Below are 14,139 nucleotides of genomic sequence, written 5' to 3'. Positions count from 1 at the left end.
ATAAAAGGCTATGTAAATTCAATGAAAAAAGGCAATTTCTCAAACAGATAAACCAAATGCTGAAAAATTTTAAATTTAAAAAATCATCAGCCATACAGAAATAGAGACACCGATGTAGAGAACAAACATATGGACACCAAGTAGGGAAAGGGGTGGGATGAACTGGGAGATTGGGATTGCCATATATGCATTATTAATAAGAAAAAATATCAAATTGTATACTTTAAATATATGCAGTTTACTGTATGTCAATTGTATCTCAATACAAGTTCGTAAAGAAAAAATCATCAGCCATAACAGTCTTTTGTAACTGAATCTTTATCAGTCAGGCAAATATTCAAACCATACACTTTGAGCACCTATGTATACTGTACAGGTATACCTATGTATACTGTATAGGTACACCTATGTACACCTATGTACACTGCAGTGTTTAAAGAGAAGCAAAAACCAACAAATGTAAACATGATGATCCTTGTGAGGAAATTCGGTCTAGACAGGTACAACCTGCTGCCTCTGCTCCCCCCCACCCCCAAATCCTATCCTCCCAAACACGTACATGTTTATTTGCTTTGTCTTCCTTACGTTCAACCATTGTCTAGTAGTGTTGGCCCATTGTTTTCCAGAGCTTCGTGACTTAGCTGTACCTACAACTATCAACCACCCAAGATAGTAACAACAGAAAGTTCTCTAAATCTCGATACTGGTTAAAGTATTCACTCAATCTACCACAAATGGACTTTCATTTTTTTGCAGATCAAAATGGAGCACCTGTAGAGAAGTTTGGAAAATGTTTATAGACCCCACATGTACAAATGAGCCCATTTCCGAACAACAAGACCCAGTGGTGAGAGGAGCACCGCCACGTGGCCGCTCTGCTCTCCTTGCTCTCAGCGCTTCGGGGTTCCATTCTGTGCATCGACACACCTACAAGCTGCTGCCTGGCTGGTGGTTCTCACTTTTTGCAAAACTAAGGAACGTGAAGCAAGTTGAGGAACTAGGGAAATATAAGTGGCAACAGCAAGCAAACTATACAAAGAGAGTTTTTAGTACTCTGCTAAATTACCTATAGACATGTATTCAAGAGAAGTCCATGCAGTTCTCAATTATTTTTTTAATGTGTCTCTTACCTTTGCTTTTATTATCAGCTGCTCATGCTTACGAATTAGCTCCTCATTCTCTGAAAGGGATGAACCTAGGCTCTGTTCTTGTAAATCTCTTATGGTTTTCTGAAACCAACCAGTAACCTAGATAAGAAATAACAAAGAGAGGTCAAATTTCAAACAGTTTTTAGAATAAGTGAGTAAAAAATCCAGAAATATTTCCCTAGGCTTTCAAAAATTAAGCTACTTCAATTTCTTTTTATATAAACTCATGTGTTAAATTAATATAATCAGGTTTTTTTTTCTTCATTTCAATCTCTACATGCTCAAGAGAAAAAACAAAATAATACCCCAAAGTCATGAAAACAATATATCATTTCACTGGATTACTTAGTATGAAGAAAATAATTCAAAATCTTCAAGCAAAGAATAACCAAATAGATTCCCATACAGTCTATAAACTATGCATTCTTTTAGAATATAAATCTTCTTTCCTGTATAAGAGTATGAACTGGAATGTAGTTACATAGAGTCACAAGACAATATTAAATAGCATTTGTAGAATTATGTTTCTACTAATAAAAGACAATGCAAAAATACTTAGTTTGCGGCAACTGCTGAAAATCTGTATTCAGAAAATGAATGGAGAAGTTATTAAAATTCCATTGACATTATAAATAGCTAAGGGCATAACTCACGTTCATTTAGACTTGATTTACAATACGTGTCTTACACAGTGCTAAAACAACAAATAACAAAAGACCTGCAAGAAGCTGTGCTTTTAAAAATGATGATATAAGTTGACAGGAGACCGATTACATGTGGCCCCTGGATTCAGATTCCTTATCCCAATTAAAGGAAAGAGAGTTGGATTTTTACTCTCAAATCTTATACAGCATTGTTCTCATGCTCACATCATAGCTGCTGATTCTTAAGGACCCACTACATGCCAGACAGTTTGCTAGTTGCTTTTCAGGCATCATCTCTTTTTCTCTCAACAACTCTATAACAGCTATGACATTGACACTGTAGAGATGAGTAGAGGTGAAGTAGCTTACCCAGGGCCATATAGTAAGTGGCAGAGCTGGGATTTGTTCCAGACCTACATTATTCCAAAGTCCATGCTCTTTCCACTATGCCCTGCTGCCATCCTCGGGTAACCTACAGTCTTTGGTCATCAGGGGAAATCACTTCACATCTTAAAAATGAATCCCGGCAGCCCACTCAAAACGGTGGGCATTGCCCAGGACATATACTATGTCTTTCTCCAGCCTAGCCTGTCTTGCCTGCAGGATTTCTCTGAACTCTTATAACATCAAGAAATGTGTGAAGCAGGTGGCCAAGGAGAAAGCTAGGCTAGTCTTAAAGCGCCACACAATAAACATACACCACAAACACAAACACACACAAGACACACACTACACAGAAGTCAGGTTAGGGGTTACGTAGAATAATACACTCCTTTACCATTACAGGGCTGTTATCACAAACCTGATTATGAGATCAAATGTCTAGACCAACACATAGCATTTTCCAGCATGGAATAGGCAGTAAAATAGGCAGCAAGAGGGTTTCTCCAGCTTTCTGCTAATTGGAAATATTTGTTAACCAGCATTTTAGGTTACTGTCAGTGCAAAGAAAAGAATAACGGTGACCTTGTAGCAGTTTTCACGTGAAGGACGCGTCATTCTCTTCAGAATATTTGATGATCTGCGCACAATACACGTTAGCCGGTCCCCATATCTAAAGTACTGTGTACTGTGTTCGTGTATTTACAATTATTTGAAGACGACTTGTCTTTCTAATATCCCAATTAGAACTAAATGATATGTATTATGTGCATGTGAGAACCCACAGAGTATTTTATCAAGAGCTATAAAATTCGGGCATTAATTTATTAAATTTTTATTAAAATTTCTCACAAAAGATGCAGCAGGGCCCACATAAAACCACAACTAGAGGAATGATTTAAAGGTTTCATCAAAGAAAAATGGATTATGAATATAACTAACTTTCAGACATTCTTTATTTTATTAAGTATGGGAGTGAACTTTATTTATTTTTAGCTAAAGTGGTAGGAACTCAGAAATCTCAAGAATGCTTTAATAGGGAAAGTTAATATAGAATCTGAGTGAAGAAAACATGGGTACAAACAGGTGTTCACTAATCTCTAAAAACAGGTGAGAAGTCTGAACCCTCAGATAATCTTATTAAATTCTGTGAGTCAAAGACTTGTCATCTAACACATGCCAGCAGTGATGAAAGCCAGGAAGGAGCAAGATGTTTTGATTTTTTTAAAGGTATTTACTGACCTCATACCCTGGATTTGGCAAATACTATTTCAGCCCCCAAAAGGATACTGTTCCTTTGGGCATGGCAATACTCTTACCTATAAGAGAATGTAATTAAACATCTACAGTGGTATTCCATGTATACTGATCACATACCTACCTGATAAAGCATACTGACTCTGTAGATCTACACATTTTTACTACTAAATGCACCCTGGGAAGAAACACAAAAACAAGGTGGCATAACACTCAGAAGAAAATGGTTCATCAAGGGGGTGTTACATCTCATCATGAGGCAGCCACACACATGAGCAGCCTCTTAGATCAGATTTACTTTGTGTGCTGTGAGATGCACGCAGAATAGACTCCCAGAGTCCATCTGATGTAAAAGCAAGACACCCTAATTAACTGACAGCATGTCAACCATAATGTAAATCAGTCATTGCATCCCGTGAGTAGCTACTGCAGACAGCTGCATAGATATTTCAAGAGCACTTTTTATAAGCACTTAAATTATATCAGCTGCTGTTCCAAAGCCTCAGTGATAACAGTGAATGATGCATCAGGACATTCTATAGAATATGGTCCCTGCAAAAGGATAAAAACAGGAGCCAAGACTTGGGAGCATGTGGAAAGAAAGGAAGAACAAAAAGCATTCAGAGTAAGCACTGGAAATTGGTTCTGGGCAGTGATGGATTAAGAGCGAAAATGAGAATATTTTTACATTCACTTCCCATTTCCTACCTTTCAGATTGATCTAAGTGATGTGTCAGTGGTTATCCCACCTGTTCGACATGACATTTTAAATACTCAGTGCTCAGAGGAGGTAGAACTAGGTAGAGAAGGAGTGGAGTAGATCTCTTTTTTTTTTGAGGAGGGGAGTTGGGGATTAGAGGGGAAATACTTAGAGGGTGAAGGGAGATAGAGAGAAAGGAAGGGAAATCAACAAAGATGCAAAGAAGGAACAATCAGAGATGTTCAATGAAAACCAACAGCTGCCTTGTAAGTTAAAGGGAGATGCCAGGGAAACTCAGTCAAATGCTGTAGATCTGCTTTGTCCTATACCATAGCTACTAACCACATATGGCTACTGGGTACTTGGAATGTGACAAACCCAAATTGAGATGTGCTCTAAGTATAAAATGCACAGCTGATTTCATAGAACTTAGTATAAAAAATAATGAAAATATCTTGTTAAAAATGTTAATATTGATTAAATATTGAAATGCTATCTTAGATATGTTGGATTAAACAAAATACATTATTGCTTTTCACTTTTTAATGTGATTTTACTTTTTAATTTTTTTTTCACTTTTTAAATGTGGCTACTAGAAAATTAAAATCACATTTATGGATAGTATTATATTTTTTATTGGATGGTTCTGTAATTCGAGGATATTCAGAATATCCTTATATGTTAAATGTTGATCTAAGGACTGAGTATTATTAATTAAGGACAATTTAAAATAGCAGAGTCAAGATAACGGTGGGATGAGATACTGGTTGGTAAACATGAATGGACCACTGAGTGGGGGTGAGGGAGTAGAACTAATGACTCTTTCAAAGAAGCTTATTGGCTCAGGAAAGGGGGGATTGGATGACAGCTTTGAGGAAAGCAAAGGTAGCAAAGGAGCTTCCCTCCAACTTTTTTTATTTGATTAGATGAGACGTAAGCATTTTTTGCAGGTGCAGAGAACTGAAGATGCATTTAAGAGAGTTGAGACAGGAATGTACCAGAAAGAGTGGGAAAATCGGAAGAGAGCACTACTGAACGTGTCAGCTTTGGGCAAGGAAAGACTACTTTTTGCTTGTTGAATGACAGTCTCACCTTGACCCCTGCTGGGAGATAAGAATGAGAAAAGTAAGAGAAATGAACAGGACCTTCCCAGAGCAGGGTCAGGTACTACTCTTGGCAGGTCTCCCAATCCTTATGCCTCCTATGATGGAGACAGTTGCTTTTTCAACAGATAAGGAAACTGAGACCCAGTCAGGGTGAGCAATTGATCTAAGGTCACACAACCAACGAGAGGAAAGTCCCACAGGTTGAGGCAGAAATGCCGTAGTCAGAATTCATGCTTCCCTGTCTAGTGCTTTTTCTTCTCATTACATCCATCTGTAGAACCAAAGGATTCCAGGAGAGAGGAATGGTTCTTATTAGGCTATGTGTTTGAATGTTCTTAAGATAAAACCAAAATCCAACACTATAGTTACAGAATCTGATTCTAACACGGAAGGAAGCCCTGTGAATAATCGCGGGGGCTCAGTGGACATACTGCGTTAGGGAGGAGAACGGATGTGTGGGCCAGGCCCGCCAGAAGCAGTGGCTCAGAGGAAGAGGCTGGCTGTGGGCAGAGGCAGGGGCAAGCACAAACCGAGAATTCCAGTTCCCAAACAGCACGTGCCAGACTCAGGACTGAAACACGGGGAGCACGAGGAATAGGAAGATACTTTCTGACTGTCAAGGATAAGCAGCTCAGGTGGCAAGAAGGTGAACTTTTGCTGCAGCCCAAAGCTACACAGCACACTGTCATAAAGCATCATGGCCTCTTTTTCTGCAATTTGTTCTACAAATCCGAGATCAGATCTTATTTTTTGATCTTTGTTTAAAACCATGCTGGAGGAGGCAAGCTAGCAATAAGCAATTCAAACCTCTTAACAGAAATGCTTAAGAGAAGATGAAAATCTCTCTAAATCACTTGCATTTTCATTTCCATGTGCAGAACAATTTTTGCCAAATAACCAGTGACTATTAGAGACCAAAAAAATGATAAAGGAGGAGAAAGGCATCAATCATATATCTTCTTTAACTCGAGATGCTTTGATAGTCTCTCTCCCAATTATCAAAAAAAAAAAATGCACACATACACAAAGGTGTTTTCAATTATCCTTGATGGCCACGGTCTAATGTCTACTTTGATTCTGAAGGCATGTTAGTATTATAACAACCATTTTAGCTCCTGTAAGGTTTTGTCCTTTTTATTTTTTACAGTAGGGAATCCAGTTGTCATTATTTGTGTTAGGCAATCTGGTCAAACGTACTCTGTATTTAATTAGGCAATAACCAGACTTCAAATATCCATTAGCTCCATTAGGTGACAGCGCATATTAGGAGAAGAGGCATGGAAGCCGTGTCTCCGATGTTTGTATTTAGGGCTTGGGAGCAGAGAAAGAAAAAGAATTTCTGCCAAAAACGTGGCTTGGGATGTATTCTGGGGCTGATCTAATTATTGGCTTATTACTCTTTGGACTTCATCTCAGAAACTCTAGGAGGACAAAGCTCACAGTCTTCTTTTGTGGAACTTGAAAGGCCTCCATGAATTACTGAAGTCAGCTGGAAGGTATTAGTATCTCCTCAATAAATGATCCAATCCCAGTATTCTCTATTGATGTGCAGTGGGAAAGCTAAAATATATCGTTTGTCTTGAGGCAAAAATTTTATTACTTTAACAGCTTCACAGATAATCTATCTCCCTGTCTGGAACCATAATTTTATGTAATTAATTATTCTGACTAGTGCTAACATATTTGTCTTCTGATTAGTTTGACTTGTGTTAACATAACATCTCTATTCTCACATTTATATTTCAAGAAAAATGTCACTAAGGACTTCTTCCCTTCCCAAGACTGCCCTCAGCTCTTGTTTGTGTTTAGGCAGTTTCTTAACCTCCAACTACTTAAACAGTGGAAACTATTTAGTCCAATGAATAAAATTAATACAGTAGTAGTCTCTGGATCTAAATTCTATTTCTAGCATTAACTCTGAGTCATTGGGAAGAATCCTACCAGCAGTGGAAGGAAGACTTTTTTTCAAGAAAGGAAACAGAGATCCAGCCCAGTGTCCTAGTGATGTGCATCTCTGCCTAGGGTATTTGAGGCATGGTTCTCCAAGTATAACTTAGGGTTCCACCTTAAATGATCTGAAGCCATTCACTGTTTGTGTGTGGGGGGTGGGGGAGAGGGAGAGAGAGAGGTAGAGAGAGAGGGAGAGGGAGAGAGAAACATATAGGGCTAGTTGGGCGTGAGACCAAAGTTTGACATTTTCATATTATCATCCCAGATCCTAGGTTATGCAGCCTAATGGAGTTCACACTAAAGCCTTGGCCTAATCACCTGGTTGCTGGAAAAAATGAGAGTCAGAAACTATCATACTGACAAGGTAAACAACTGTTATACTTAAAGGATGTTTTAATCCTTTTAAAGTGTGCCATTTAGTTTGTTTGCTTTTGAGTTGCCCTATAAAAAGCATTAAAATTAATTGGGCCTCTCTGCTTGAAATTAACCATGAAAGTGAGGGTAGAGGAGAGAATGAGTCCTGCTCCCTGCCCAGGACGGGCTGGGCAGTGGTGTTGAGAAAAGGAAAGCCAACAATCTCCAGCACCAGAGGCAGAGAAGAAAAAGAGCTCAGGGTGGTGGAAAGATACACAGGCAGCCCTGGGGATTAGTATGCAGCTCAAGTAGCAGCTGCTCACTTTGTCACACGATGGAAGATGCATATAATGGGAGCAGTGCAGAGCCTTTTCCGGGGAGCACACACATCAAACAGCTTTGTCATCAGTCTCATCACTGCTTAGAAGGTAATTTAATCACAGTGTGTGTCCCCCAACCCTCTTACCAACTTAAGTAATTATGCCTAATTAAAATGTTGTAAAGCCATCAGTCCAATTGAACGGTATATTAAAGTGAAAGCCTAAGCTTAATGAATATGTACTCAATTACAATAGGTATAAATGCGCTAAAGAAATAACTAAAGGGTGGAGAAAGGGAGAGGAAAATTGATTTTTAACTTAATCTTACAAATAAAGTTGACCTTTTGCATAAAGTAGGCTAGATACAAAGCTATGAAATGGCATTTATTCCCCCTCCACATAATTTTAGAAAGCTAGGATTATCTGGTGATTTAGAGAATTGGTGTGGGATCTGGCTAACATGCAGGATTTTTATGTGCTGGTGATTATCCAATAAAGCTTAGAAAGTAACCATTGAAAGATGTAGTGGGATGGTGAACATTTGAACATTTATTGAGCGCTTACCATACGCCAAGCCATGCTCTAAGAATTTTTACATATATAATCTTGTTTATTTTTGTAACAAATTTATAAACAGATACTATTACAATTCCCATTTTACAGAGAACTGAAGCACAGTGGCTGAGTAACTTGTTTAAAGCCATATAGCAAGTAAATGTGGGACTGATATCCACACCATCTGCACCAGAGTCCCTCTGTTACTACCTTTGACATGCAGTGTCATTGAAAGTAATGGTGATAGCATGCCTTCTAATTAGGAGGGGGTTCTATTACTTTCAAAATCACATGCTTCTCCTACAAACACTTTAAGATACTTTGCATTTACCCTGGCATAACTTAAGAGTGAATTCTAGAGACAGCCTATGTGCTAAAATGAAATTCTGTGGTAAATTTTAATCTATGAGTGGTTGGAAAGTCATGTATATCTGTTACTGGACCAAACTATCAGATACCAGTAAGACCATTGGGTGATCTTATGCCACCCAATGTTAATAAGCTATATTCATGGGGTGGGGGAGGAAGGGAGATAAATTAGGAGTTTTGGATTAACATATACACACTACTATAAATAAAATAGGTAAACAAGGACCTATTGTATAGCACAGGCAGCTATACTCAGTATCTTGTAATAAGCTATAATGGAAAAGAATCTGAAAAAGCTGTACACTTGAAACTAACACAACATTGTAAATTAACTATACTTCAATTAAAAGTTAAAGTTAAATTCAAAGTAAGATAAAAAAAAAAAAAAGCCCTTGCTATGTTGTAGCCACTAAGCTAGGCGCTTTTTGTTACTTCATATTAATTTAAGCTGGTCAACCATTCAAGCTGTAAATCCTAGTTCGAAGGTAGCATCATGTAAAGGAGAATACACATGCATGTGTACACATCTGTGGGTGAGCATGTGCATGCGCATGCATGCACACACACGCACACAGTTTTACAGCTGCCCAGCAGGTACAAGACTGGTGCCCTGAGGCTGTGCTTATCCGTGTCATCACTGATATCATTTTAATTGTCTATTGACAAAGAATATGATCACATATGGTTACATGATTATGATATACATGGTACTCAAATTATAAAAACTTCCAAATGTGAATTCTATTACCCATTTTTCCTCCCACAAAGATGGGTATCTTATAAGCATATGTGATGTGGGAAGTAAAAAGATTATCTGCCCTTATGTCCTACTTAATTCTCCTGGATGTCCTTGATAATGTCTTGTACAAGGAGACCACGAATAACTTAGTTTTAATTTATTTGTGTGTCTCACTTATTCTTGATTGAAGCAATTGAGAAAAATTACATTCATAAACCTTCTTGCCAAGATAATTAATTATGCACGAAATACTCCAAGCTGCTTCTGATTTTCATTAATGAAGCAGATTATCTGCAAAATAAGATGCTGCTGGAGTCGGGAAAAAAGGTCAGCTGCTCATCTTTAAACGTAAAAAAGTGCACATTTTTACCTCTGAAAAACAATGATAAAGAGAGGACATGCTATGATTATGTTTTTCAGGCTATCACATCCCAATTAAGATAGAAAACTATGTGGTCTTTATTTGCTTTTTTTCTGCAATTGATATAAATCTTAAGTTGCCATCATCCTGGTCACCTAATTTCTTTTCCAAAGGAGAATTAGCTGAACTATTATATTTCAAAAGCATTAGGCTATCAGCACTTAGAAACAGAGAAGCACTAAGTGTCTGTTTTAAATGGCTCTTATGAGAGAAGACATATTAGATATTCAGACATCCACATTATTATTCAGCAGTAATCTTTGCTCTAATTCTCCATTTAATTTTCCTTCGTCTTACATGGTTAAAATGATTGACAAAGCTGATATTTTATTAATGGAAGGTTTGACAGCTCCTATGTTCCCTTCAATAAAGTACAGAACTGACAAAAATATATTTACCCTCCATGAAGCATGTGTCTCTGTGGTTCTACAGTGTTCTAGGCTTACCAGGTAGAGCATCCTGGAACATGGTAATCATAGAACTCAAATTACTAACAGAGTCACACTCAGTTTAGTGTCCCTGCTGCTATTCTTCCCCACTGCATCATCGACAGAGCTTCAAAATAGAACATTCAGGAGAAACTTGAAAACTTAAGTAAGATAATTATGCTTGTGCCTACCTGGATTTAAAAATATTTCCTTGTTCACATAATTATCAACAAAGTAAACATTAATTATTGTTTATAATATTGAGAAACTGAAGAGACTCTACTTCATCATAAGATATTATCTAAATTGTTTTACATTTCATGTGAAATTATCTATGGTACTTTTGACACAAGACTGTGTCTAGGATGTGTTTAATTTGATTTTAGGTAATAAGATAGTATACGTGGGTTAATTCCATTAGTTTTTGTTTGTTTGCTTGTTTTGTTGTTTCTTTAATGAATGTGTGTGCGCCTGTGACTATGCTTATGCTTAGATAAAGGTCTAAAAGGTGGCAGCATGTCAAAAGCTAATCGCAATTATCTATATGGATAGCAATCTTAGATACAGTTTGAACTCATTAATAAGTGAACATTATTGTCACAAGCATAAAAAATACAACTATATTTTTGTCTTAAATTATTGAGTGCCCATTGAACAAGTATGGCTAAGATTATAAAAGTGACTTTGATCACATCTTGTGAATGCAAAATAATGAAATGAGCCTTTATTGCAAGACCAGTCTTTATGTGAGCAAAGAAGGGTAGGATTGGGGGAGTATGTAATGCGTTGGGCCTTCACTGTTCTTCTCAGACATGATGATAAGAAAACGCTAATAATAGTATAGCAGTTTCCATGCGGCAGGTACGGTTCTAAGCACTTGACATATAATAACTCATTTGATGATTCTAATAATACTATGGTGTAGGTACTATTACACCATATTTTACAGAAAACTGAACTTCAGGGAAGTTAAACAATTGCTCAGTTACTCAGCTGGTAAATGGTGGAGTCAGGATTTGAACCCAGCCAACAATCTGGCCTCAGGATCCGTGCTCTTACGAGCACACAGAAACAACAGTGACCACTATTAATTGCTTGAGGTGCTGTCACTGGTGTTAGCAAAAGAAAATGTAACATGGGGTGTTTTAAGAATAAGAGCCTTAAACTTTTTATTTAAGGAAATGACTATCTTATCTACTGACCAATTTTTAACATTTGTTTGTTTATTTATTTGGTCTCATAATCTTTTTAAAATTTTTATTGAAATATATTTGATTTACAATTGTGTTAGTTTCAGACATACAGCAAAGTGATTCAGTTATATACACATACATACATATATATATACATATATATATTCTTTAGATTTTTTTTTCCATTACATATTCTTATAAGATATTGAGTATAGTTCCCTGTGCTATACAGTAGGTCCTTGTTGGTTATCTATTTTATATATGGTAGTGTGTATATTTTAATCCCAAACTCCTAATTTATCCCTCCCCCTACCCACCTTTCCCCTCTGGTAACCATAAGTTTGTTTTCTGTCTGTGAGTCTATTTGTGTTTTGTAAATAAGTTCATTTGTATCATTTTTTAGATTCCACATGTAAGTGATATCATATGATACTGTCTTTGTCTGACTTACTTCACTTAGCATGATAATTTCTGTGTAGCTGCAAATGGCATTATTTCATTCTTTTTAAGGCTAATATTCCATTGTGTATATGTACCACATCTTTATCCATTCATCTGTCAATGGACATTTAGGTTGTTTCCATGTCTTGGCTGTTATAAACAGTGCTGCAGTGAACATAGGGGTGCATGTGTCTTTGTGAATCATAGTTTTCTCCAGAGTGGAATCACTGGATCATATGGGATCTCTGTTTTTAGTTTTTTAAGGAACCTCCATACTGTTCTCCATAGTGGCTGCACCAATGTACACTCTTATCAACAGTGTGGGAGGGTTCCTTTTCTCTACACCCTCTCCAGTGTTTATTATTTATAGACTTTTTGATGATGGCCATTCTGACCAGTATGAGGTGACACCTCATTGTAGTCTTTATTTGCATTTCTCTAATGATTAGTGATTTTGAACATCTTTTCCTGTGCCTGTTGCCCAGCTGTATGTATTCTTTGGAGAAATGTCTTTTTATATCTTCTGCCCATTTTTTGATTGGGTTGTTTGTTTTTTTAATATTGAGCAGTAAGGGCAATTTGTATATTTTGGAAATGGATCAATTTTATTTAAAATAATATTTATCCTCAAGATTACTATTAAATTGATTTTGGTTCTAGACTATTAGGAGTAGAGTCTAAATGAAAGCCTGGTTCTTTTACCCACAACTGTGCATTCTTAAAGCCTTACTATACCTATGGCAGCCTCCAAAAGCTAAACAATATTAAGAGACTTAGACACGTATAATACCAGTAATGCTAAAGCAGGGAAAAGAATAGGAACCAAATGAGAAAGCCTTCGTAAGTTGTAAGATTTAACCAAGGAGAGAGAGGACAAGGAAACTACTATTCATTAAGCGTCTTTTAAAATGTAGGCATTGTGCTACATGTTTTACACGTTATTTCCTTTAGTCCTTAGAACAACTCTATGAATTACATGTTACTATTTCCAATTTAAAGATTAGACTTATTAAGACAACAATGAGATGCTACTACACACCTGCCGGAGTGTCTAAAGTCTAAGACACTGGTAACACCAAGTGCTGACAAGGATGTGGAGCAACAGGAACTCTCTTTCAAAAGTAGTACAGCCACTTTGGAAGGCTGTATGGCCATTTCTTATAAGCATACTCTTAGCATACGTCATCCAGCAATTGTGTTCCTTGATATTTACCCAAATGAATTAAAAACTTATGTCCATACAAAAACCTGCACATGCATACTTATAGCAGCTTTATTCATAATGGCCGAAACTTGGAAGCAACCAAGATGTCTTTCAGTAGGTGACTGGATAAATAAACTGTGGTACATCCAGACAATGGAATATTATTCAGCACTAAAAAGAAATGAGTTGTCAAGCCATGAAAAAACATGAAGGAATCTTGAATACATATTAATAAGCAAAAGAAGACAAACTGGAAAGGTTACATTCTGTATAATTTCAATTATATGACATTCTGGAAAAGGCAAAACTATGGAGAAAGTAAAAAGATCAGTTGTTGCCAAGGATGAGGCAGGGAGGGATGAATAAGCAGAGCACAGAGGATTCTTAGGGCAGTAGAATTATTCTGTATACTATAATGGTGGATACATTACACATTTTTCCAAACCTCTAGAGTGTTCTGCACCAAGAGTGACCCCTAGTGTAAACTATGGATGTGGGGTGGCAATGATGTGTCTGTGCAGGTTCACTGACTATAACAAATGTACCCCTCCAGTGGGGGATATTGATACTGGGGGAGGTTGTGCATGTGTGGGAACAGAGGATACCATGTACTTTCAGCTCAATTTTGCTGTGAATCTAAAACTGCTCTAAAAAATAAATTCTATTTAAAAAAGCAATCCCTCAAAAAAGAGCACACATTTCCCCCTGAATATGAGACTCCATAAGTTAGAAAACTCACCAAGTCAAAAACCTTCTGTAGGGGCTTCCCTGGTGGCACTAAGAATCTGCCTGCCAATGCAGGGGACATGGGTTCGATCCCTGGTCAGGGAAGATCCCACATACCGTGGAGCAACTAAGCCCATGTGCCACAACTTCTGAGCCTGTGATCTAGAGCCTGTGAGCCACAACAACTGAGCCCGCGTGCTGCA

At 37.3% G+C, this 14,139-nt stretch overlaps 1 protein-coding gene across 2 annotated transcripts in view; it reads right to left on the bottom strand.

Moving 5' to 3' along the window:
- The window catches only part of CCDC141 (coiled-coil domain containing 141), a 207,573-nt gene that overhangs the window by 125,182 nt on the left and 68,252 nt on the right, over positions 1–14,139 (bottom strand). For both annotated transcript variants that reach the window (XM_057746706.1, XM_057746707.1), the window contains exon 6: positions 1,131–1,247. In XM_057746706.1, coding sequence (XP_057602689.1) covers positions 1,131–1,247 — 117 coding nt within the window. The remainder of the gene's footprint in view (positions 1–1,130; positions 1,248–14,139) is intronic.

Source organism: Hippopotamus amphibius, chromosome 8, assembly GCF_030028045.1.
Source record: "Hippopotamus amphibius kiboko isolate mHipAmp2 chromosome 8, mHipAmp2.hap2, whole genome shotgun sequence".
Classification (NCBI taxonomy): domain Eukaryota; kingdom Metazoa; phylum Chordata; class Mammalia; order Artiodactyla; family Hippopotamidae; genus Hippopotamus; species Hippopotamus amphibius.
The sequence above is the reverse complement of the archived record's forward strand: the minus strand, read 5'-3'. Positions and strand labels throughout refer to the sequence as shown.